The sequence below is a fragment of the Chelonoidis abingdonii genome, chromosome 1, assembly GCF_003597395.2.
Source record: "Chelonoidis abingdonii isolate Lonesome George chromosome 1, CheloAbing_2.0, whole genome shotgun sequence".
Lineage (NCBI taxonomy): Eukaryota > Metazoa > Chordata > Testudines > Testudinidae > Chelonoidis > Chelonoidis abingdonii.
In genome coordinates, this window is record NC_133769.1 from 365,895,850 (window position 1) to 365,919,441 (window position 23,592).

The 23,592-nt window shown below is 43.2% G+C and overlaps 1 protein-coding gene across 1 annotated transcript in view; it reads left to right on the forward strand.

The window, feature by feature from the left end:
• LOC116820524 (disintegrin and metalloproteinase domain-containing protein 20-like) overlaps positions 1–22,942 on the forward strand; it is a 174,012-nt gene extending 151,070 nt beyond the window's left edge. The window contains 4 exon segments of the mRNA XM_075066834.1: positions 5,923–6,000; positions 9,679–9,790; positions 20,108–20,222; positions 22,903–22,942. Coding sequence (XP_074922935.1) covers positions 5,923–6,000; positions 9,679–9,790; positions 20,108–20,222; positions 22,903–22,942 — 345 coding nt within the window.
• The last annotated feature ends 650 nt before the right edge of the window (positions 22,943–23,592 follow it).

Sequence of the window (23,592 nt, forward strand, 5' to 3'; positions counted from 1 at the left end):
CTAGGAACAGCTAAAATACTGCGCAGAACCCTCAAACTCCCAGGCCTCTGGTAGAGGACCCGAGGTTGAGGAAGACACATACCACCCATAGGGATGAGAGGAGAATTTTTTTTTTTTATGCCCAGAACAATGGACCAGCTCAGTGAACGGCTGGACTTTCCATTCCTCCCTAAGCCAGACAAAGATACTCCCTCTGAGATACATCTTTATACCCCAATACAAACAAATTAATACTCCCCCTCTGACATAGTTGCTGCCCCCAGAGGTGGCTAGTTATCACTCATTACCTTTTACATGTTGGTTTGATTCCATACTGTCATCCTGACCTTATCTTTTAGAAGGAGTCAGTATGTTCCTGTTACACTTGGGGAGTGTTTTTGTACCACCCTTCATATAGGGATGTTCTGGTACCACTTGATATTGGGATGTGTTTGCATAATTACTCTGTGACTAGCACTTCTTAGGAATGTGTATTTCTGCCATATCAGCCCTGTTCTTGCCAGATTCTGTGAACAGGTCCTGCCTCATACCAGGCCTCTAATATAAGGGCTTATGTTGCAGGCTCTCTTCATGCTACACCTACCTGTACTTTTTCAACATCCATCCTCTCCTCTTTATTAGGACGTAGAGAATCCCCCTTAATAGATTCTCAATTCTGAGATGTCTTTGTCAGTACTGTGTGGTCCTCTGAACTTGTCGGCTTTTCCTCCAGCACCAGTTTAAAAGTTCCTCTACAACCTTGATAATTTTAAATGCCAGCAATTCGGATCAGTTTTGGTTCAGGTGGAGCCAGTCTTTTCCGGATAGGCTCCTACTTTCCCCAAAGATTCTCTAGTTCCTAATAAACCTAATTCCCTGCTCTCTATACCATCATCCCATCCATGTATTGACACCCTTCCATTCTGCCTGTCTAACTGACCCTGCATGTGGAACTGGAAGCATTTCAGAGAATGCTACCTTGGAGGTCCTGGACTTCAATCTCTTACCTAGCATCCTAAATTTGGCCTCCAGACCCTCTTTCCTGCTTTCTGTATGTTATTAATACCTACATGAACCACGACCACCAGCTCCACCCCAGCACTGTACATACATCTGTCTAGATGTCTCAAGAAATCCACAGCCTTCACAACCAGCAGGCGTTTCACCATGTGGTTCTCCCAATCATCACATAGCCAACTATCTATGTTTCTAATGATTGAATCCCCCATGATTATTACCTGTCTCTTCCTAATAACTGAGATTCTCTCTGGAGAGGTATCCTCAGTGCTAGAGGATACCATGATCTAGAAGGAGGGTCCCAACTATGGGATCATTTCCCTCTGCTCCAGTTTGATGTTCTCCTTCCCCAAGACCTTCATCCTCCTCAGCAGCACAGAGGCTGTCAGTCTGGAGCTGAGATCATTCTAGATAAGTCTCAACCGTGTACTTCTGTCTCCCTTTACTCCTCCAGTTCAGCCACTCTGGTTTCAAGAGCTTGTATTCAGTCTCTGAGGGCCATGAGCTCTTTGCACCGGATGCACACACACATGCTACCTGCCCACAAGGTAATCCTACATGCTGTATTCAGTGCAGTAAACTGGATAGCCCCGCTCTGCAGCTGGACTTCTGCATGCATTCTTTTTCTCGTGCAACTTTTTTCTTTTGGGGGCGTTTGTTTTGTTTTGACTCAGAAGACACCATGAACAACAATCTCAGCAGGAACTTATTCTATAATTCCAAATAGGAGCTGGATTTACAGAACCTCAGTCACATTTTTCTGACCATAGGATTTCTAAAGGTGGACCTTTTTGCCACAGCCACCAACAGGAAGTGCAATATATTCTTCTTGAGAGGAGGGCTGGGTACTCACTCCTTGGGGGATGTGTTCCTCATTCCTTGGATGACGGGTTTTCTCTATGGATCTCTTCCAGTACTGTTGATCTTGAGAGTATTGAACAATGTCAAACATGATGATGTCAGGGCTATCGTTTTAGTTGTCCCAGTGTGTCCAAGACAAGTCTGGTACCTTTACCTGATTCACCTTGCCTCTTTTCTGGTGTTGTCTTCTGCCCATTCCCCACCTGTTGTTTTAGGACTCCAGTCAGACTTTTTCTTCCCCTTCTGGGTATTCTTCATCTCAGAACTTGGTTACTCAATGGTTCTTGGAGATAGAGACTTCCTGCTCTGCAGAGGTAAAATAGGTACTGTTAAACCATATGAAGATGTCTACACAAAACACTTATCTTCAGAATTCAGCACTGGTTTATCTGGTGACAGTTTTCACGTGTTCACAATTTCCTCTGTGTTGTTCTTGACTACCATTTAGAATTGAAAAAGTCAGGACTCTCCATGAGTTCTGTCAGGGATCGCCTTGTGGCGATAGTTGCCTTTCATTCCTCTGTTGAGGGATTTTCAGTGTTTGCTCGCCCCACAACAGCAAGATTCATTAAGATGCTGATGAACCTTTTCCCACTGATTAGAGAGCCCACCCTTATATGTAATCTAAACTTGGTCCTTATTTGTCACATGGAATCCTCCTTTGAGACATTTGCCACCTGTCCCCATCTTCACCTGGCCATGAAAATGGCTTTCAGGGTAGTATCACTTCTGCACGAGTTGAGGAGCTAAGGGTGTTATGGGACGTGCACCCCATGATGGCCAAGTGAGCGATGGGTGGGACCAGGTGGGCCTAAGCTACTAGTTAGGCTACAAGCAAGAGAGTTAGTTGATGAGGAATAGGCTCCCTTGGACAGGACAGGCGGGGCTTCCAGAAAGCCAAGTAGCTGGCTAGAGAAGAGCATGGCAGCTAGGGAAGGGCAGTTACTCCCTGGAAAGAGGGAAAGAGTGTTCATGGCTGCAGGATGACAAGCTGCACAGAATTCCTGAGAGGAGGGAGTAGAGAAGATGACGAACCCAGAGTGGGGGAGCCAGTTGGTAGGAAAAGCCTCAGGGAAACAGCATTAAGGTCACAGGCAGTACAGGCCTAAGCTGCATGTTATAGGGTCCCTGTGATGGAACCCAGCATACAGCATGGGCTTGGGTACCTCTACCGGACACTGGATAGTGGTTCAGGGCACTGGAGATGCCTGCCAGACAGCTCGTCTGTAAAGACTGTGATTTTCCCCAGAAGGGGAGGGACTTAGTAACCTGGATGGAGTGCCATGCCACGGACCTGAAGCAGCAGCACCGGGAGCGAGAGAGGACAAATACGGAGAGAAGACGGATGGAGAGACTGCTGAGGAGGGTGCAGCTGAGAGACTGAGCTAATCTCCAGAGCGACGAACAGGAGGTGCCATAAGCAGAGAGGGAACACTGTCACTGAGAGGCTTTAATTGAAGTTCTTTCCAGTACAGTATTCTTCAGGAAGAAAGTTTCATTACAACCATATCCCAAGTTTCTCCCAAAATTATCTTCTGAATTCCATATTAATTAGATTATTCAGTCTTCATCCTGAAACCACACCAGACCAGGGAGGAAATTGTTGGATGTCAGAAGGGCATTAGCCTTCTGTCTGGACAAAACTAAACCCTTTTGAAAGTCTTCCAGACTGTTTGTTTCATTTACAGACAGATTCAGGGAATCCAGTGTCCATTCAAAGACTCTCAAGGTGGATCTCTTCTTAGGTATTAGCCCATTCTGCAAGATCCCAGTCTACTTCTAGAGCACTCTTGAATGATGTTCTAGTGACTGAAATTTGTAGAGCAGCAGCCAACACTATGCCTTGGTTCATGCAGCCAGATCACATACTGCAGTTGACAATCAAATTGTGTCTTCAGTGTTGGACTCAAATCCAAAGCTCTTTCCAGGGATAGTGCTCAGGAATCTGTAAATTCAAGCATTCTCAGGGACACTACTGAAAGGAGAGGTTACTACCTTGTGCAGTAACTGCAGTTTTTTCAGATGTGTTTCCCTATGGGTGCTCCATTATCCTCCTTCCTCCCCCTTTGCTTCAGAGTTTCATCTTGTTGGACTTCATGGTAGAGAAGGAACTGAGGGAAGTTCACTAGCGCAGCTCTATATATCCCCAGTACAGGGCATGAGGAAGTCTGGAGTGCATGAGTGGGCCAAATGGGTACTGCTACTGAATATGTCCAATGAAAGGTGCATGGGTGTGTGCACAACTGACATGGAGTACCCATAGGGATGCAGCTCTTGAAAAACTGCAGTTACTGCATAAAGCGAGTGACCTCTCCTTCTGCACAGTGTCTTTAACTTCTGAACTGGTAACTTTTCTCCCCAACAGCATCAAATAAAATCTATATTTTGATGCCGGATCCACCCTTTTCCCTCTCATTTCAGTTTACCACTGTCATCCTAGGAATTTCAGGTTGATGCTCCATCTGACCCAGTTGTTAATCAGCTCTTTGCTCTCATCTCCCCATATGATCTTCAACCATGGATCAATGTATAAATAGGGCCCTACCAAATTAACAGCCATGAAAAATGCATCATGGACCATGAAATCTGGTCTCCCACATGAAATCTGGTCTTTTATGTACTTTTACCCTCTACTATACCAATTTCATGGGAGAGACCAGAGTTTCTCAAATTGGGGGACCTGACCCAAGAGGAAGTTGCAGGAGGGGGTCACAAGGTTATTTTAGGGAGGATCCTTACTTCTGCACTGCTGCCTTCAGAGCTGAGTGGCCAGAGAGCTGCAACTGCTGACTGAGGGCCCAGCTCTTCAGGCAGCAACGCAGAAGTAAGGGTGTCAATACCATACGAGGCCGCCTTTACTTTGCACTGCTGCTGGCAGCAACTCTGCCTTTATAGATGGGCTCATGGCCAGCGGCCATCCAGCTCTGAAGGCAGCGCCACCACTTGCAGCAGCACAGAAGTGAGGATAGCAGTACAACAATCATAACTACAATAACCTTGTGACTCCCCCCCCCCCCCCCCCCCCCCCCCCCCCCCCCCCCCGTCCCCTGTCCCCCCCCGTCCCCGTCCCCCTCCATAACTCCTTTTTTTGGGTCAGGACCCCTATAATTACAAAAACATGAAATTTCAGTTTTAAATAGCTTAAATCATGAAATTTACTATTTAAAAAATCTTATGACCATGAAATTGACCAAAGTGGGCCATGAATTTGGTAGGGCCCTATTTATAAAGCACAAGACATAATCCTAAATGTCCATTTGATACTCTAGAGACTCTGATTTGTGAAGCTGCTCATTGGGAATCTCTCCAGCAGGAATTTTCCTTAATCCTTCAAAAGGCAGAGGATATAAAATAACAGACTAATTTTCTATCAAATAATGCTGAAAATACTGGCCAAAAATGATTAAATCTGACCAGGTGACAGGGTAACAGGTGAAGGTAACAAATTTTAAATGCAATGCAATGAATAAAGGGTGAGACAGTAAAGCAATGAATACAAAAGAGGAGGAGAGTTACTTGGTCAGAAAATTGAGTTAGGATGATAATTTTAAATTGATGGGAAGCAATGGGGAGATGCTAGAAAAAAGGATGTTGCAGTAGTCAAGAGAGCTGTTACCACGTATGGCTGCTCCTTAAAACTCAATTCATACATTCATCCAGCGTTACTCTCTTAAGTTGGCAGCTGATGCCTGTTTCAAGAAAGCAATAGTGCAAGGCTTTACACTAAGAATACTTAAATGAGAAATGCTATTGGCCAGAAACTGACTCTTTGAGTAGATTGTCCACATAGTTTCACTCTTTCCACTTCTTCAGAGTCTCTGATATGGATTCTGAAGAAGTGGAAGTAACTCTGTTCTGCAAATGAGCACATGCATGACCTTAATTCTTCCTCTTTTCTAGAGGGTTTTGATTCTGGTGCCAAGATCACGCTGAAAAAAAAAAATTTAGCATTTACCTTTCTTTTTGACCTATATTGTGGTTTCCACATTGAATAACCAGTCAGAATACAGGTTTTCCTAATGCCATTCTATTATCTAATGTATATTTATTTGTGAACTTTTACAGATTTGTATAAACAGGACATGTGTCAGTATAAAAATTCTGGATTACGATTGTAATTACACAAAATGCAGTAACAGAGGGGTAAGTAGTAAAGATTTTAACATCCCCAGAATTTCAAAGTATAATATGTAGAACACTGAACTTAGTCTCTTAGCAGTGATGTTTCACATTAGACTTAATTAGATTTTAGTCAGATGATCTTGAAAAGCAGTCAGATCTGTAAAATAGCCAGATCTCATGCCATTTTGGATTTTATTGCTAAAAAATTACTTCTATATGTTGCACTTACAGTCAGCTGGGGAGTCAGTGCAGAACAAGAAACTCAGGTCTTACAGTCTCATAGCACAAGATAGAGGTTTCCTGTGGTCTTCAAGAATAGCCTTACGTGGAGTACTTTACACTAATGCATCTTGGAGCTAACAGGGATAGGATTTAGAGGGTTGCACACTTCATTGCTTCTGTAGGCCGAGTTCATTGCTTGCACAGTCTTGCATCCCTCTGTTAGAGAGTGAACTGCTACATAGGGGGAGTAGGGAAAAAACCACAAGTAACTGACTCCAATTAAGTAGTCCCCTCAGAGGCTGATAGGTGTAGGAAGGGTCTGAACCTATGTAAGTAACACCCAGATCATTTCAAGGAGGGGGAGAAAGGTGTGGTGACACTCTAAAAGACTGGAATGCTGAAGCGGTACTGTTGGAAATAATTTTCCTAGTACATTTACTAAGGTTTACCATGAATTAGCTTGTACACAAGTATTCCTTTATTAGTCAAAAGGCCACTTGGTGTTGATTATATCCAAAATACAAATACCAGCATATTATATTATAACATAAACCCATGCATCAGGGGCCTGATATGAGGTCTGAGGCCTAAAGTAGTTAAAACCTTGCTGATATGAAGCAAAGTTAAGTTGTGAGTAAGAGGCAGGCCCTGCTCACAGAATTTGACAAGCATAGGGTTGATATTGTACAAACACATATTCCTAAGAGGTGCTAGGCACAAAACACTTACACAAGCACATTCCAGAAGGGTGGTATGAGAACACCCCACAAAAACACATTCCCCAAAGATAACAGGAACATGCTGACTCATCTTAAGGATAAGGTCAGGATGACAGCATAATAAATATAGATGTTTTAATCTAACTTACAGGTTCAAGGCAACGGGTGGCACCCTGATACATAAAGGGTGATACGTAACTTGTTTATATTAGTGTATAAAGATGTATCTCAGTGGGAATGTCTTTGTCTAGCCTAGGGGATAGTGGAAAGTCCTGCCACTACCTGAGCCTATCTATTGTCACAAGCATACATGTGTTAGTGTACCTGTAGCCACTGAGCTGGGGCGTTAGCACCGTGCTTCATTGGCAATAAACTTAACCAAGTGCCTTTGCTACGAGTCAAGTCTGTGGATTTATTGGGTGGTTCGCTTGAAGTTTGCTGTGCCAGCTGTCTGCACAGAGTTGGGACAGCACCCGGTAAAACACACGGGAGAACACACACATAGCCAAACATCTGACAACACTCTCCTCAGTAAGACTGAATCTATCCCATGCTAACTTTAAAGGAATAATTTGCTATGCAGGATGAAAGGCTATTAGCTGTAGGTAATAGCTTAGTTTATACTCCAAAATTAATATGAGGAACCAGGGAGAGATTAACATAGTTATTTCAAATCCTTTTGCAATGACTGACAGTGAGAAACAGGAAGACTTAACTTGCCCTCAAATTCCAGTGAAATGCAATATTTATGTGTATCACTACAGCAAAGTTTTAAACGTCATCACCTCAATGGCAGTGGAGTCACTGGAATTCCTGATAAATTTTCCAAAGTCCCAGCATGATACAGACTAGATAGGATACCTACTAGACACAGCTATAAGGTTTGGGGAACAGGGGCTAGAACTCTCATTCTTTGGCTCCAAAAATCCAAGTTCTTATCGCTTGAGATAAAGGAGAGCTCCTGTAGTAGCTACTAATCGAACTGTGAATCTCATTAAAAAAACATGACAGTCAGTCCATAAACTTACTCTCCTACCAGTTAGACAATGTTCAGCCTGAGCAACTGACTTGCTCAGGAGTTAGCGTCTAGCAGTCAGATGCCCGTCTGTAAGGTGATCTATGCAGACCACTGACGCATTTACTATTTAAATCAAACACACACAATTGGGAAGCTGAGACAAGAAGCCCAGGATGTACGTGCCCTAGTCTCAGCTGGACTGTGAGGGACTTACACTCAGCTCACTGAAGAGTTTAAGAGCCCAGCCTATAAAGATCACCTTAAGCGCCAAGCTTGTGGAGAAGACTTGAGGGTTGTAGCACATTAGCTAGCTGAATGGTACTGACAGAGGAAGTCATAAGAGATTAAAGGTTTCAGTAGGAAGCAGGTGCTCCTGGGAAGAAGAAGCATGGCTACTGTCTAAATGGAGGGGAGAGGATTTTGTGTGTGGATTGGAGCCTGGAAGTGGGACAACCACTCTCTTATTTAATCCCTTCAAGAAGGGGGCCCCAGACTATTTGCCTGTCCTGATTAAAGGGAATGGAGAGGTTTTAATTGATAACCCTGAGAAAAAGAAATGTGGTTTATGAAATTCTAGTAGCAAAAATTCAAGTAATGTCTTTACTAAGAATTTTTATTCAAACCTAGTTCTACAGTATAAAAACCATCTGGCTGATTTTTGGTCTGACCTGACGTCACTAGGCTACTGAGCATTAACCCAAGTTCATCCAAGTTCTAACCGAGCTCTCTGGGGCAGGAACTGTCATTTATCTCACATTTGTGCACCAGCTAACACAAGGGGAGCCCGCCCTTCTTATGTCCTTTAGGCACTACTGCAATGTAAATGTTAAATTATAACAACCAGCATTGTGTCCTGTCCTTGATTTACACCCAGAAGTAGAAAACCTGTTTTATAATCCCATGGCTCCTTCTTTACCTTACATCAGCCAATGAGACAACTCCTGCTTTCCAAGTTGCATTTCTGGCACTAGATGGAGCAGTGCAAAAATAGAAATAGTAGCATTTGCTTGGCCGAAAATGGAGTTTAAGACCTACAGATTAATAAAGCCAGCTTCCCCTGGCTCTGAAGGTAAAACATACTCCTCCAAGATAAAAATGCCCAGATCTCTACTTTTTGTATTACAAGCCGGTGAGAAGGAAGAAACTAACTCTGCCATATGCAATCTGCTGTTGCTTTCTCGCTTCCCATCTTTCCTCTTTGGGCTTTCCACATGATTTCACTGGGGTTTCAATAATATTAAAATGTCTTTTATAGGAAATTAATAACTACACATTGGATTTTCTCATCTGAGGGGAAGTTTGCTCTGTTTTCAAAGGCTTTGAGGTCCCTGTCAGATTGGGTATGCAGTGATTCCATTAAACTTTGTCTTTCAACTGCAACATACAGCCCTAATGAAGTTAAACTAAAAGAACTGATTTAAGTGGTTTGAGAAGTTGGTTCAATTTTTAGATCTTTTGGTCAGCCACTGGTTGATAAAGATTGCATGCTAATAAATCAGTCAGTACATTAATTCCTCCTGCCAAAGATGGAGACTCTGGATAACTAGTTATCTTGGTGCTCCCGTCAAGAGACTTAGAAAAACATAAAACAGCATCTAAGAAACTACCATTCTGTCTTTTCTTTAGTATGTGATGCCATACAGTACAGGGCAGTAAGATTGCCCCTAGAGCTCAGGAAGGCCATATTTTCATCAAATTGCTTATTTGGTTCATGTAATTTATACCCTTATTCTATTTCAGATATGCAACAGTAAGAAAAACTGCCACTGTAATTTTGGTTGGGCCCCTCCAGACTGTACATTAAAAGGCTTTGGAGGAAGTGTTGACAGTGGACCCCCTCCGACTACCAGTAGTAAGTGCTGTGAAAAACTAAGCACTCTATATTTTATCCTGTTTTTTAGTCTAAAACCAGGAACTTGTGACCTGTATTCTAATGTGGTCCTTGCAACTGTCACCTGCACCTTTGTCACATCCAGGCTATGCTACAGCAATGTGGTCAGCTTGGAGCAGCCCTTGAAAGGAGCTGGAAGTCATTACTTATATAAAGTAATATAAGATCTGATTCTGATATCCTTACTCATACTAAGTGTAGCCCGATCCATTATGTATTAATTATATTGATTACTTAAGAATTCCCAGTTATCACTCTGAGATTTGACAGGTTCTTGTCCCAAGATCCGGGCCAGTATTATTAAAATTACTGTATAGTTGGGAGCCCTGATGTGCACAGTTGCAATACTGTCACTATTCTACAATAATTTATTAATACATTTAGCAAAGTCACAAACACTTGAACCCAGTAAAGTGAATAGAGATAATACAGAATGTACATCTGTACATCCATATACTCACACCGTCCCTTGAAGAACAGCCTGAAATGTTAACTATTATCTTCCTCATCACCTCCAATGGTCATCATCCTGGCACCTCCCAAGGGCTACACCTCTTTCTCCTCCCACACACAGGCTTGGATGCAACTTTTATAATGTGTTACACTGATGCCACTATGTCTAATCCATATTTAATAGGGGTTTCTCCCCTCTTCCTTATCTGTATTTCTTCACCCTACTAATGTTAAAATGCCCTTCTCCTATTACTTAGTATACTAATGATCTCAACTTATTATCATACACATCAGTTCGTTGCTATGGCACTCTTGTGCTCAGATATCTGCAGATGTTCTCTCCAAAAGCCAGTGTTAGCTCATGTTCCTGTGGTTGGTTGGTGTCATTATGGACAAAATTCCCTCTTACACACTCTATTTCCAGTTCCCCAAAACTTAGGGATGAAGTATAGGCCATTTATCTGTGCCACAGATCATAGGTCACAAGCCTTATGTTAACTGCTCAAGCCCATGTCTTACAGGTTACAGGCCTGTAGGTTCCTTGCATTACTGCCAAATAAAATAAACACTAATGCTAGCCCCTTGTGCTACGCAAGTAGCACCTTACTTCACTAATGGATCAGTGGGATCTTGTGGAGTTAAGGTACTATTCATCATGAATGAGTGGATCAGAATCTGGCCCTAAATAGACACCAGAGGCAAAAGAGTAGTGTAAAGAAGGTGATGCACTTTTTCCCTACCTACCTTCCAGGGCGTTCTTTCCCAAACCTCTTGAAGTTTTCTTCTTCCTTATGTAGAATTTCTCTATTTTACCATAACCCTAAATCCCCTAGTCCTAGTAGTCACCCATTGCTTTTAACTGGGTATTACTTTCCAATTTTTATAAACTCACTGAATTCCCATATCTCCCCAGTTCTTCCAGTGATTGTCCACATATAGTCCATTTCTGGGGTAAAAAGGACTGTTCCAAGCTGCTGAGCACCAAGTAATTTCATCTTAAAAGTGACTAAAATTTTATAGTCTTGAATAATAAGAACTAATGGGCCAAATCTTAATAAATTTCTCTCTTAGTACCAATTCAGGGACATGACTCCTATGGTTTAAGTCACATGAGGTTCTTTGCTAGGCCTTAATGGATACCACGACTAAAGACAAGCAAAATAATCAAAAATATTAACTATGACTATTCTTAAAGACAGGGAAAAAATTAAAACCAAAAGAGAACACAAACAATGGTTACTTCACTTACAATCTTGTCTATATGTTTCTCTGGGAAGAGCTTTTGACAAAGATGACACTTTTTCAAAGTTGGTCTACCTTTGGAGGGGGCCAAAGTACCTCATTTTCCAAAATTGGTAGTGAGCCTTGTCTTAGTGTATCATAGATAATAAAACAGTTTATAGATGGGCAAAAGACTTTTGTTTAAGGGCAGAGGAACCCTTTTTGAGTAATAATGGATAATGTAACAGGTTATAATAGGCAAAAGTGAATAATCTTAACTATGTGCTATGAAATCAAAAAACTATCTAAATCAGTTACTCAAAGAAGTCATTCAAGGAGCTTCACTGAAAGAGGCAAATTGGTGAAATATTAAATCCAAATTAAATCCCACTATTTCTCTCTGTTTACCAATGTTAATTTATGTCTCCTGCCCAGAAATACACAGGTGTCACTGTGCCTCAGTGGGTCAGAGCTGAGAATATCAGATTCAGGACAAACAGCTGAGAAACAGAGCAGACGCACCCCAAAATGGTGGTTATTCTATTATTAGACATGCTAACAGAGTGACCAATGTAAACTTCTATTTCACCACATTGGTTAACAAGAAGTCAAAATCCAGTCGTCTTAGGCATTCTAGCCCTTATCTCACCACGCAGACACTGGACTCTGTGATGAGTGGTTATTGAAAACCAATTTCATCTCATATAGGGTCCTTCTAATCCCAAGAAGTCAGCCACTTAGCCAGGTCATATCGCAATAATCACTATGCTACCAGTCCTTTAGTAACTAAAACCTAAAGGTTTATTAATAAAAAAGAGTTAAAGGATTAATAGATCATATGCATACAATAATTGCCATGTTATTATATCAGGTTTGTAGCAATGATAGAGACTGCTGGCTTGTAAAGTCTCTCTGGTAACTTTCAAAAGATTGGAAGGTCCTCAGTCCATAGTTCAGTATGCTCGTTTTAGTTGTGAATCCAGAGACTAGAGCATAGAAGAGACAAAATAAATCATCACAAGGGTCTTTTATATGCTTTGCCATGTGCCTGGAAATTTTATGTTTCAAACAAAGCTCACCACCCAGTTGGTGGAAAGTTACTGGCACAAGATGGAGTTGTGACATTCTATACCTTGGAGAAGCATACTGTAACCCCCATATTCCTCATTTTCATATAATCATGATCTTACATATAAGCATGCCGTGTAAGTATCAGGGGAAAGATTATGATCTGCTGAAAGTCATTTCTCTATGCATGTATGTGTATCATTAATGCATATGAAGTTATGAGAATTGTGTTGTATGGTGGTCACTAAAGCGTGCTGTAAATAGGGGAATCAGCCAGATATTAGCTCCCCAGAGGCAACAGCAAGGAAAGTAACCAATGCCCGGGTAGGTGTCAAACAACCCATCAACAGCTATTGTCCAGCAAGGGAGCTACAATGCAATGACTCACTTGCATAAGGCCACACCAGGGGAATTACTCAGCCTTGCTTAGAGAGACTCAGCAATGCCCTCCAGATATGCCTGGACTTGTGCTCCCCAGGCACATGGACTGAGAGTATAAAACAGACAGAGTGGACACATACTGGGCCCTTCTCCTGCCCTCATCTATGCTGCAAGCAACCAAGACACTGAGAAGAAAACACGATTCCAACAGTGCAATATCCAGTGGGCTGAGAAGAACTCACTGCTGCCTGGTCTAATAGGGTTAAGAATTTAGACTGCGTGCTTATATTTTATTTTATTTTGGTAACCACTCTGACTTGTTATGCTTTGACTTATAATCACTTAAAATCTATCTTTATAGTTAATAAATCTGTTTGTTCTACCTGAAGCAGTGCATTTGGTCTGAAGTGTGTCAGAGATTCCCCTTGAGATAAGAAGCCTGGTATCTATCAATTTCTTTGTTAAATTGATGAACTTATATAAGCTTGCAATGTCCACTGGGCATAACTGGACACTGTAAGATGGAGGTTCCTAGGGTTGTGTCTGGGACCAGAGATATTGGCTAGTGTCATTTGGTTGCACAGTCCAAGGAGCAGCTTACATGCCAGAGGCTGTGCGTGAACAGCCTTGGAGTGGGGGTTCTCACAGAAGAGCAGGATAAGTCTGGCTCCGTTTTGGAGTGACCTAGCAGATCACCGGTCCGTATAACACCAGAGGGGAGTGTCACAGGAGTCCAGGGTCACATGAGCATATCACATGTCCTTACACGGCTTGATGACTCACAGGGGGTAGCCATTGGCCCCTTGGAGGATGAGTCATCTGCCAGAAGATCTATGTGGGGGAATGAGTTTCTTCTATAGCCCATTGTGAGAGCTAAGTGTCTTTAATGGGCTATCAACTCACAGCTGTCTAACCTTGATGTACATCTTGTGTTACTCAGGAATACAGCACATACATAAAATACCAGTGCATAGCCAATATTCATAACTTCATATAAAAATGATACATACATATAAACAGGATAATCATACTTAGAAAATCACAACTTTTCCTTTCACACCTTACATGCCATGGTTTGTACAAGATTTGTTGCAGTTGTCTAACACTGGCAATACCAATTATATAGATCATCATATTTCAATCATACAGCATCACAATAGACTAAATAATTTGGTTTAAAAGGAGAAGCTGGTATATCTTAAATGACAATAGAATTTCAATGTTTTCAGTGTTGTTGTAGCCATGTTGGTCCCAGGATATTAGATATGTAAGCAGAGTCAGGATGAGCTCTACCCTGACATCTGATGGTGAATTGTGGCAAGCATGGAAAAGAATTTCAGGGGCTGATCTTGTTTGCATAGGCACACCCACCCTGCCTAGTATGAGCCCACAGCAGCCCAAAATGGTCACTTTGACAGCTGTGGGATCCCCAATTTCTCTGTTATTGGAGCAGGAGGAATAAAGTGTTGTTACCCTGATTATGTGAATGAGGGACTATGAAACTGTTTTATGACAGAGGGTCTCACCATCAACTAAGTAGCACTCGTTAGACAAGGGACATGAGTTCCAAAACCCAGTGAACTGAGAGAAAGGTTGGGGATAGGCATATGTACCTGATGGTATGGGCCCCTTTTGAGGGCTTGGAACACCAATTGCTGCTGCTGCTGCTTTCCTTCCACTGTTGAATAGCAGAACTAATTTTGATTCTATTAAGAGTCTAGCTAGAGTCTGCTGAGCTGAATTCACTTTGGGCCAGTAGTGCACCAGCATTAGGGCTCCCCTGCTAAGAGCTGAAATCACTCAAAGAGCTAAACTTACTGAGCTGAGATCACTGAGTGCTGTGTTAAATAGTGGGGGAGCCTGAAGATATATTGCTAAGCGGCTGGTAGAGCGGAGCAGTTTGCAGGATGGTTGGAGCAGCCCACAGAACAGCAAGCGAGCAGAGTGGAGCAGTTTGCGTGGATGGCTGGAGCGGCTCACGGGTTGGCTGGAGGAGCAGAGTGGCCGGTGGAGTGGAGCCGTTCGTGGTGAAGGCTACAGCAGTACTCCACAGAGAGGCGGGGCAGTCAGCCTCAGACCACGTAAGGTGTCCCTTAACACTCCGTCTGCCCTCCCATTTCCGCCCAGGCTGGGGGGGTGGTAAAACTCTTCAGATAAACTTTTGAACTCTGAGGCAGCACTGATCAGGGACAGAGACTTTTGGGTTGTTGGACTTTGGGGTTATTGGACTTAAGATCCTGAGGGGAAAAGGACACTGCCAAACTTACTTGGAGGTGGGTCTTTTGCTCATGGTTTGTGTTATGAATCCTGTTTGTGGTGTTTCCCCAACATGATGCCACATTGTTTCCCTCCTTTATTAAAAGAATTTTGCTACACTCAGACTCCGTGCTTGCGAGAGGGGAAGTATTGCCTCCTAGAGGCGCCTGGGGGGGTGGTATGTAATTGTCCCAGGTCACTGGGTTGGGGCTCGAGTCAGTTTTGCATTGGGTTATAGAAACAGAACCCCTGGATACTGAACCCGGCCCTTGTTGCTGCCAACTCAGAGGGGCAGAAGGGTTACAGATAGAGAAGGTGGTAAAGTAGTATCTTTTATTGGACCAATTTCTGTTGGTGAAAGGGACAAGTGGGCTTCTTCACCTTGAATGGTCCCTTAGAATATGTGTTAAATTCTTATGCAAAACAATCTGTTCCACATTGTATTTAGCTGTGACACTACAAGTACTACCTTTCCCAGACCTGAAGATGTGCTCTGCATAGCTCGAAAGCTTGTTTCTTTAACCCACAGAAGTTAGTCCGATAAAGATATTACCTCACCCATCTTGTCTGTCTAATAGCATTTCAGTACAATTAAAATCATTACAAGAAAAACATTAAATGTAATCTCTTGACAGGGCTTTACAACTTCATTTCACCATACATGTTGAAATCTTGATGATGCTGCCATCTGAACTGAAAGGTTGCTTCTTCTTGATGCTGCTCTTTGACTGTTTTCTTCTTAGCTGGCTTGCTTGTAGAGACAAGCTAAGCAAAGATGAGAGGCTACAGTCAATGCTGTAAAGTTGAAGAAAGGAGCAGACAGAGTTTGCTTAATTCTGAGGGTTTTTACACCCTTTTCTTTCTGTAACTTCATGGAAGGCAGAAAACAACTCTTTCAGGCTAGGCTGGATTCAAAATTTTCTGTTGTCATCCTTTCATTTGCCCAACACCTTCATTGTTTGGTCTTGTAACGATTTCAGCTTGTGAATGGTGATCTGCTACTACTTGTGCAGTAGGGTTGTAATTTTTCCTGAATTTGATAATTATATTGCCTTTCTCTTTGTGGTGGGAATTTCTCTGAACACCGTTTAAAGTTAGTTATAACTGTTGAAATCCCCATTCACAGGCTAAAAATCCCTTAGCCTGGGTCCAGCACTTTCCCTCAGTTCAGTCTTTGTTCCTCAGGTGTTTCCCAGAGTCATCCTGTGTGAGGAGCGAAGAACACCAGATGATGTCACTCCCTGCCTTATATACCTTTTGCATATGGCTGGAACCCTTTGTTTCAAAGCTTAGTTCCCAGACCGGTCTGTGGAAAAACACTGACATCTCAAGATGGAGTCTAGAGACATGTGGTCACATTGCATGTCTTTGTTGAATCATAGCAGCTATTATTCATAGGCTGGCTGTAGCGTTCTCAAGAAGGCTCCCCAGGTGAGAGAGAAGCTTCTTCTAAGGTCTATCATTTTTTCCTAATACCTCATTGCCCTGAATAGGCCCTTCCCAACCCAGCTATCTAGAATGAAAGCCTCTTTTCTAGTGGGCATTCCCCAGGTGTAACTGCATTTTGAAATACAGATATATAGTCAATATTCACAAATTCAGGTATAAAAATGATATGTATACAAATAGGATAATCATATTCAACAAATCATAACATTTTCAATGACATTTCACATGACTTATCTTACATAAAATACATTATAATTATGTCATAATCATATCATAATAATATCACTGTGAATAATATGAGGTGCAGTGTCACAGGGTGTTTACTGATGGGGTTTCCTGTGAAGCCAGACCTTGGTTTTTCCAGTTTTACCCAACCAGGTAACCCTATTTTATTTTGTAACTCTGACCACACCTAACACCTTGTTCATATGCATGAAGGTGTAAATCCTCTTTTCCTTTTCAGTACTTCCACATCCCATGAATATTGGGGTGCACTAAGAGGATGTGGTCAGGAGAGACTTTCAGATATGTTACAATCAGGTGTCTCATGGTCTTGGACAATACATTGCAATGCATTTCTCCGTAACATCACCTATTTGCACATCTTATGGCATAACCTTGTGACCTTGCTGGCATAGGTTTATTCCTAGGTCACCCACCCATGTCAAGCATTCTTAAGCCTGGCTAGCATGTCTAAAGTAAAATCTTACAGTTCTCAGCCTACAGGCCACTGGTGGGCTGCAGGGACATGCTGGCTGCCGCTTCCCACAGCTCCCATTGGCTGGGAACGGCAAACCGCAGCCACTGGGAGCTGCAGATGGTCAATGTAAACAAACTGTTTCATGGCCCGCCAGTGTATTAACCTGAGGGGCTGCATGTGGCCCATGGGTTGCAAGTTGCCTTCCACTGCTATAGGCCTTGTGTTTCAGCCATGCTTCACTTATATACCTAACACAAACTCATCACTCCAGGAGGGTGACCATAGGCTTGGTGAAGCCTCTCACAAAGAGTGCCACGGGTTTCCAATACACCTTTGTTATAAAGGAGATGCCACTCGCTTCTCCGAGGCCATGCCACTGAGGAATGCCACAGCCAGGGTCATTGCAGCAGAACTCCTAAAGATCGTCACCCAGGGCGGGGCCTGCCCTGTGAGATCCTGACTGACCAGAGCACGAATTTTATGTCTCGACTCCTCCGAGAGGTTTGTGGCCTCTTGGGGATCAAAAGACTCCAGACATCCATATACCACCTGCAAACAGATGGTTTGATTGAGCAGTTCAACCCAACATAAAAAGCATTCTCTGGAAGTGTCCGCTGGAAGAACTTCACTGCTGGGACCAGCTTCTTCCTCCCTGTTACTCGCCGTTTGGGAGGTGCCACAGGCCTCTACTAAATTTTCTCCATTTGAGCTGCTTTGTAGCTGCAAGCCATGGGGGTTGCTGGATCTCATGAGGGAGACATGGAAGCAGACCCTGTCCCAGACCAAGGGTTTACTCCAATATGTAATACAGCTCCAAGAACTCATAAAAGAGAACCTCCGAGCCATCCAAGGAGCCCAGGTGAGAGGATATAACTGGGGCATACAAGTGCAAACCTTCAAACCAGGAGATCAGGTCCCCTCCGAGGAGTCAAAATTGCTAGCTCACTGCAGGATCCATATGAGGTAATTTGCCAGACAGGTCCTGTCAACTGTGAGATCCAACAGCCCAATTAGAAAAAGAAGCGCCAGATTTACTACGTTTATCTTCTGAAACCCTGGTGCAAAAGGGAAGGTCTATTGATCATCTTGTACCCCCTGGAACACAAACTGGGCATGCAGGCCATCATGGAAACAGAAACGGAGACACCCCTGCTCAGGGATACACTCTCAGAGGGCCAGCTGAAGCAAGCTCAGTGTCTCATTGAGGCTTTGCCTAGGACTTTCCTAGCCGTGCATCAGCCTCGGAGAGGTCATCCATGGAACAACCCAGCTGCAACAAGTAGGAAGCAGAGGAACAGAAGGTCCAAGCTATGTTGGAACTTGGAGTCATTAAGTGATCCTCCAGAACTGGCGGAGCCCTATTGTGCTTGTCCCCAAGCCAGACGGGACCTGGCAGTTCTGTATCGACTTCCAGAGTGTCAGTGTAATTTCCCAGTTTGACGTGTACCCAATGCCGCAGGTAGACAAGCTCCTTGACCACCTGAGAGAGGCACAGTATATTACTACGCTTGATTTAACAGTTACTTTAAGGTGAATAAATGTTCTTTCTCCCTCCACACAGCAATTCCTAGCCTCTCCTCCAGCAACTTCAACACACTTTCATTTAATCCCTCTCTCCTGCACAAATATGCAGTTACACACACACACTGGTGCTGCAGACATCATGGAGATAGCTGGAGGCACCCAGAGACATGAGTTCAGGCTGTTGCTCTGTAGTGTATGTATCACCCAGAATTTTTTGTCCATGTGGTGCTTTGTGTGTTAGTGTCACTGCCTTAGAGAAGCGTTTTTCTGTTCATGGAATGGTCACGGGGAAGGACCCTGTCTGTTCTATATACTCCTTCCATGCTTCTTGTGGGTCCAAATCTGCCCCCAGAAGGTAGCTGGTGCAGAAGGCAGTGGCTCTCCTCTTGAACTGAGTGAGTTAGCTATTGGCATATAACAGTAATGTTGTATGATCTGTACTGGGTACCTGTTCATTTGTGGCTGCAGTTCTGGATGTTGGATATGAAATTTAAAGCTCTGTCTAGCCTGGGATCCAAGTTTTGAGAGACTGCCTCTCTTACAGCGGCAACTAACATTTGCTGGGGTGCTCTGGTTGAATTACTATGGTCAGCAGAAGCAGAGCATTCTCATTTGAGACCACTTACATATTTGTAGACTGTTGCCATGTTCCTCATTTGTCATTGCACAACCAAGCCTGTATCTCTGTTACTTTTTCCTTGTGAATCAAACCGTCAAGAACTCTAATAGTTTTGTTATTTTTTTTTCACTCCCTCTAATTTGTAAATATCTTTCTGTTACTGTAGTGCTGAAAAATGAACTCAATTCTAGGTGTGGTCACTCTAGGCCCATATAGAAAAGAAGTATTCTTTCTTTACTCCATGATCTGATGCTTGTGCATACACAATCTGAAACTTCATTAGCATTTTTTTGGTCAGATATATTGCATCATAATTAACGTGCGATATGCCAATCACACAGCCTGCCCACATGCTGCCAGCACGAGGCATCCATGATTAGGGGGAATGCACAGCAGAAACAAACAGCAATGCTGGCAATTTTTGTGCACACAAAACAAATTTGGAGGCCCTCTTTGCTACTATTGTTAATGTACATATGAGATAGCTATATGTGTGTGTGATGCATGCACACTTCATACAGGGACAAGCCTCTGTTTATACGTAAATGTTTGTTACAGTCCCTAAGTGCAAACAAAGTGTAATGTTCCGTGTCTGTTTCTTTCCAAGTTTCCAATAGTGACATTGTCATCATTATGGGAATAACAATTGGAAGCATACTTCTTCTTGTGGTTCTTAGCTTTGCTGTGCATAAGAGAACTGAAATTGCTCAGGCCTTTAGCAGGTAAGTAAAATTCCATTCATATTTACACTATATAAGGTTATGACACTTTTACTTATTTCTAATCCCAGCTTCCCCAGTGTTACACTTGGCTGGTCACCTGCAAAAGCACGTCTATTACACTCCTTAACTGGTCTATTATTAGCCTAGGGTGCTGTCATAGATCTGGTTGGGCTCCCCGCTGCTGGACGCTCACCAGAATGCTGTGAGGAAACTAACGTAGGGCCAGTTGGAAATTTTCTTCCAAAACTTAGTTTAGTTAGAAAATGCCAATTAGGCAGAATAAAATGTTTCATCAAATCTAGTACAGATTCAACTAAATCTTCATCAATCACCCGCAGTGCCAGGGGATGGGGAAGGAGAGCACTGCTGTGCTTTACCTTCCCACCTTTCCCTTAGCTCCAGGGGGACAGACAGGCTTTGAATCGGAAGTTCTGCCTTCCCACTTTCCCTGCTGCCTCTGGGGGACAGACAGACAGAGCACCATGACAGCACCTTACTTGCTCTGGGAACTTGAGGGGATTGGCTGGGAAACAGAGTGAAGGGGCTCTCTGCCTCTCCAGCAGCAGGGCTGGAGGCCTCTTCTCAATTTATTGTGAAATTGATGTGAACCTTCCTTGAGGGTAGCTGGGAAGCTAAAAAGTTATGTTTTAGTTGTCTCAAAGTAGATATTTTCTTCAAAGTCCTTTTTTTTTTTTTTTTTTTTTTTTTTTTTTTTTTGTGGTTTTGACATTTTGGGATTAAATATTCTCAAAACCTTGAAAGTTTTAACAGAAAGAGACCCCCCTCACACACTTCCTCTTTTTGCCCACTTCTAATCCACACATTGAATCCCACATGCCCTTTGCTTGCTGGGACAGGGTTGAGCTTAGGCACTGTTGCTGGCGTTGTGCCTCTGGCCACACACTCCTGGAGCAGATCTCAAGTAGGAGCCCCCTCTTGACAGTGGTGACCTCTGCAGTCAAAATGCCTAGGTCATGAAACTAGTGCAGTCTCCCCAACAGCTTTAGCACATTCACCAGAATCCCACTGAAGCCTTCTGGTTTACAGTTTACCTTTTCAGGGGTACCTCTAGTGAAAACCAAAAGACATACACAGACTTCCCATTAATGATGGGCATGCTAGCTGTCTCCACTGCCTTTCAAGATGCCAAATCTGTATTGGTTTTGGGAGCAAGTCTAGGAAGAACAGGTAGATGAAACTTAGACTCCTTATGAGTGGGTACTCCCTGTGACCCTCATCAGACCCAGGCCTGCACCATCCCCACACATAACAGTCTTCAGTAACTGAAGTGCCCTGTTGATTTCCATTACAGCCTGTTCTCCTGATAGGCCTTCTTGGGAAGAGGCAATGGGAGACTCCTCTAAGGCTTCAAAGAAGAAGTTTTCCAATTATCCTCTGAGAGTTGTCAGCTTCAGGAGACCTAGATCACTTCAGAGAATTGATGCCCAAAAAAGAAGCATTGTTGAGGCACCAAACTCCTTCAGTATTGAGTGCCCAGTACCATCTAAAAAAAGACTTCCATTAGCTCTAAGTCTCCTGGTACCCACTACTGATGGGAACCACCGACTGACCCATGCCAGGTGTCCAGTACCAAAGAAACCATACAGGAGACACTCTGATATTTCAAAAGTCTCTGACCTCTGCACCTTCCACACCATCCATGGCTTCTGCATCACACAAAACTACTGTGCAGTCAGATCGTCAGACACCCACAAAGACCAGAGTAGCACTGCTACTGACACCTCTTGGCTTAGACTCTAACTAGTCCCCCTCTATTCAGTTGACCTCTGGTCCTGGAGAAGTTTAACTTTCCTAAAGACTTCTTTGTCTCAGATGAACCCGACTCTCCACTGCTCATAGGTACGCAGGGTCTTTTGGTATCTCAGTTGTCCTCTATACTGTTTTTTTTCCTGCTACCAACATACCACCCTATACTGAAAATACAATTCATAGGGGCATACTTAGATTCATTGACAGCCAGGGTCTACCTCCCCACTGACAGATTCATAATATTAGCATATCTAGTCAGGACCTTCCAGGGGAGTCCATGAACCTCAGTAAGGAACTGTGTACAGCTCCTGGGTCATATAGCAGCCTGCATCTTTGTGACTGATCATGCAAGACTATGTGTCCACTGCTTCTAGAGCTGGCTCAGAATGACCTATTTCCTGAGCAGGCAAGTCATGTTTTCCCTCCCCATGAAGAACTCCCTGGACTGGTAGAAAAATCAATTCAAAGTCTGTGCTGGCATTCCTTTCATTCACCCACCTCCAACAACAATCTTCACAATGGATACATCTCTCTTGAGATAGGGAGCTCACCTCAGTACTCTCACAACTCAGGGTAGGTGGTCACCTCAGGAAACCAATCTCCACATCTACCTTTTGGAACTTAGGGCAGTCAGGAATGCTTGCTTTCATTTCTCACCTCTCAATGGGGCAAATCAATTAGATCATGATGGACAATATGGCTTACATATTCTACATCAATAAACAGGAAGGAATAATTACTCAAAAACGTTCCAGTATCTGAGATATTGTAGGGCTGCTACATGTGCTCCATTACATACATTTTCTAAGCACTATGCCTTGATCCATGCCACCAGATTCAAGGTGGCACTTAGTAATGAGGTACTATTGTTAGTTCTGGACTTAGTTCCGAAGCTCCCTCCTCCTTCTAGAGATACAGCTCAGGAGCCACCTGAAGTGGAGTACCTATAGAGACACTACTTGAAGAAGAGGTTTCTCAACTTATGCAGTAACTGCAGTTCTTCGAGATGTGTGTCCCTATGGGTGCTCCACTATATTCCCTTCTCTTCTACTTCAGACTGTTCTCAGTAGGATGTTTGGATGGAGAAGGAACTGAGTGCGGTTCTCCCATACAGCTCTCTTTATATCCTCAGTGCACAAAACAAGAGCGCATAATATGCACATGCGGGCTGAATGGACATTGCTAAGGGAAATCTCCAGTCAAGGGCTCAAGAGGCATATGCGCACCTGAAGTGGACTAACTTATTCTTCTGCAGGAGGTAGTCACTCCTCAAAACAAAAGCAGAAGTACTAGCACCTTCAGCAAGAAACGGAAAGGGGTTTATTCAAGGTACTTCCTTGTCCTAAAAAGACAGGACCCATCTTGGACTGCAGGGAACTGAACAAATTTATCTGCAACCTGAAGTTCAGAATGGTGACCTTGTTGTATATTATGCCTTCTCTAAATCCAGGAAATTGGTTCATGGTCCTTGATCTTAGAGAGGTCCACTTACATGTGAATACTCAACCAGCATACAGGAGATTCCTAAGGCCCATGGCCAGCCAGCAACACTACCAGTATCAGGTCCTTCCCCTTGGACTCTTGGCAGTACTGAGAGTTT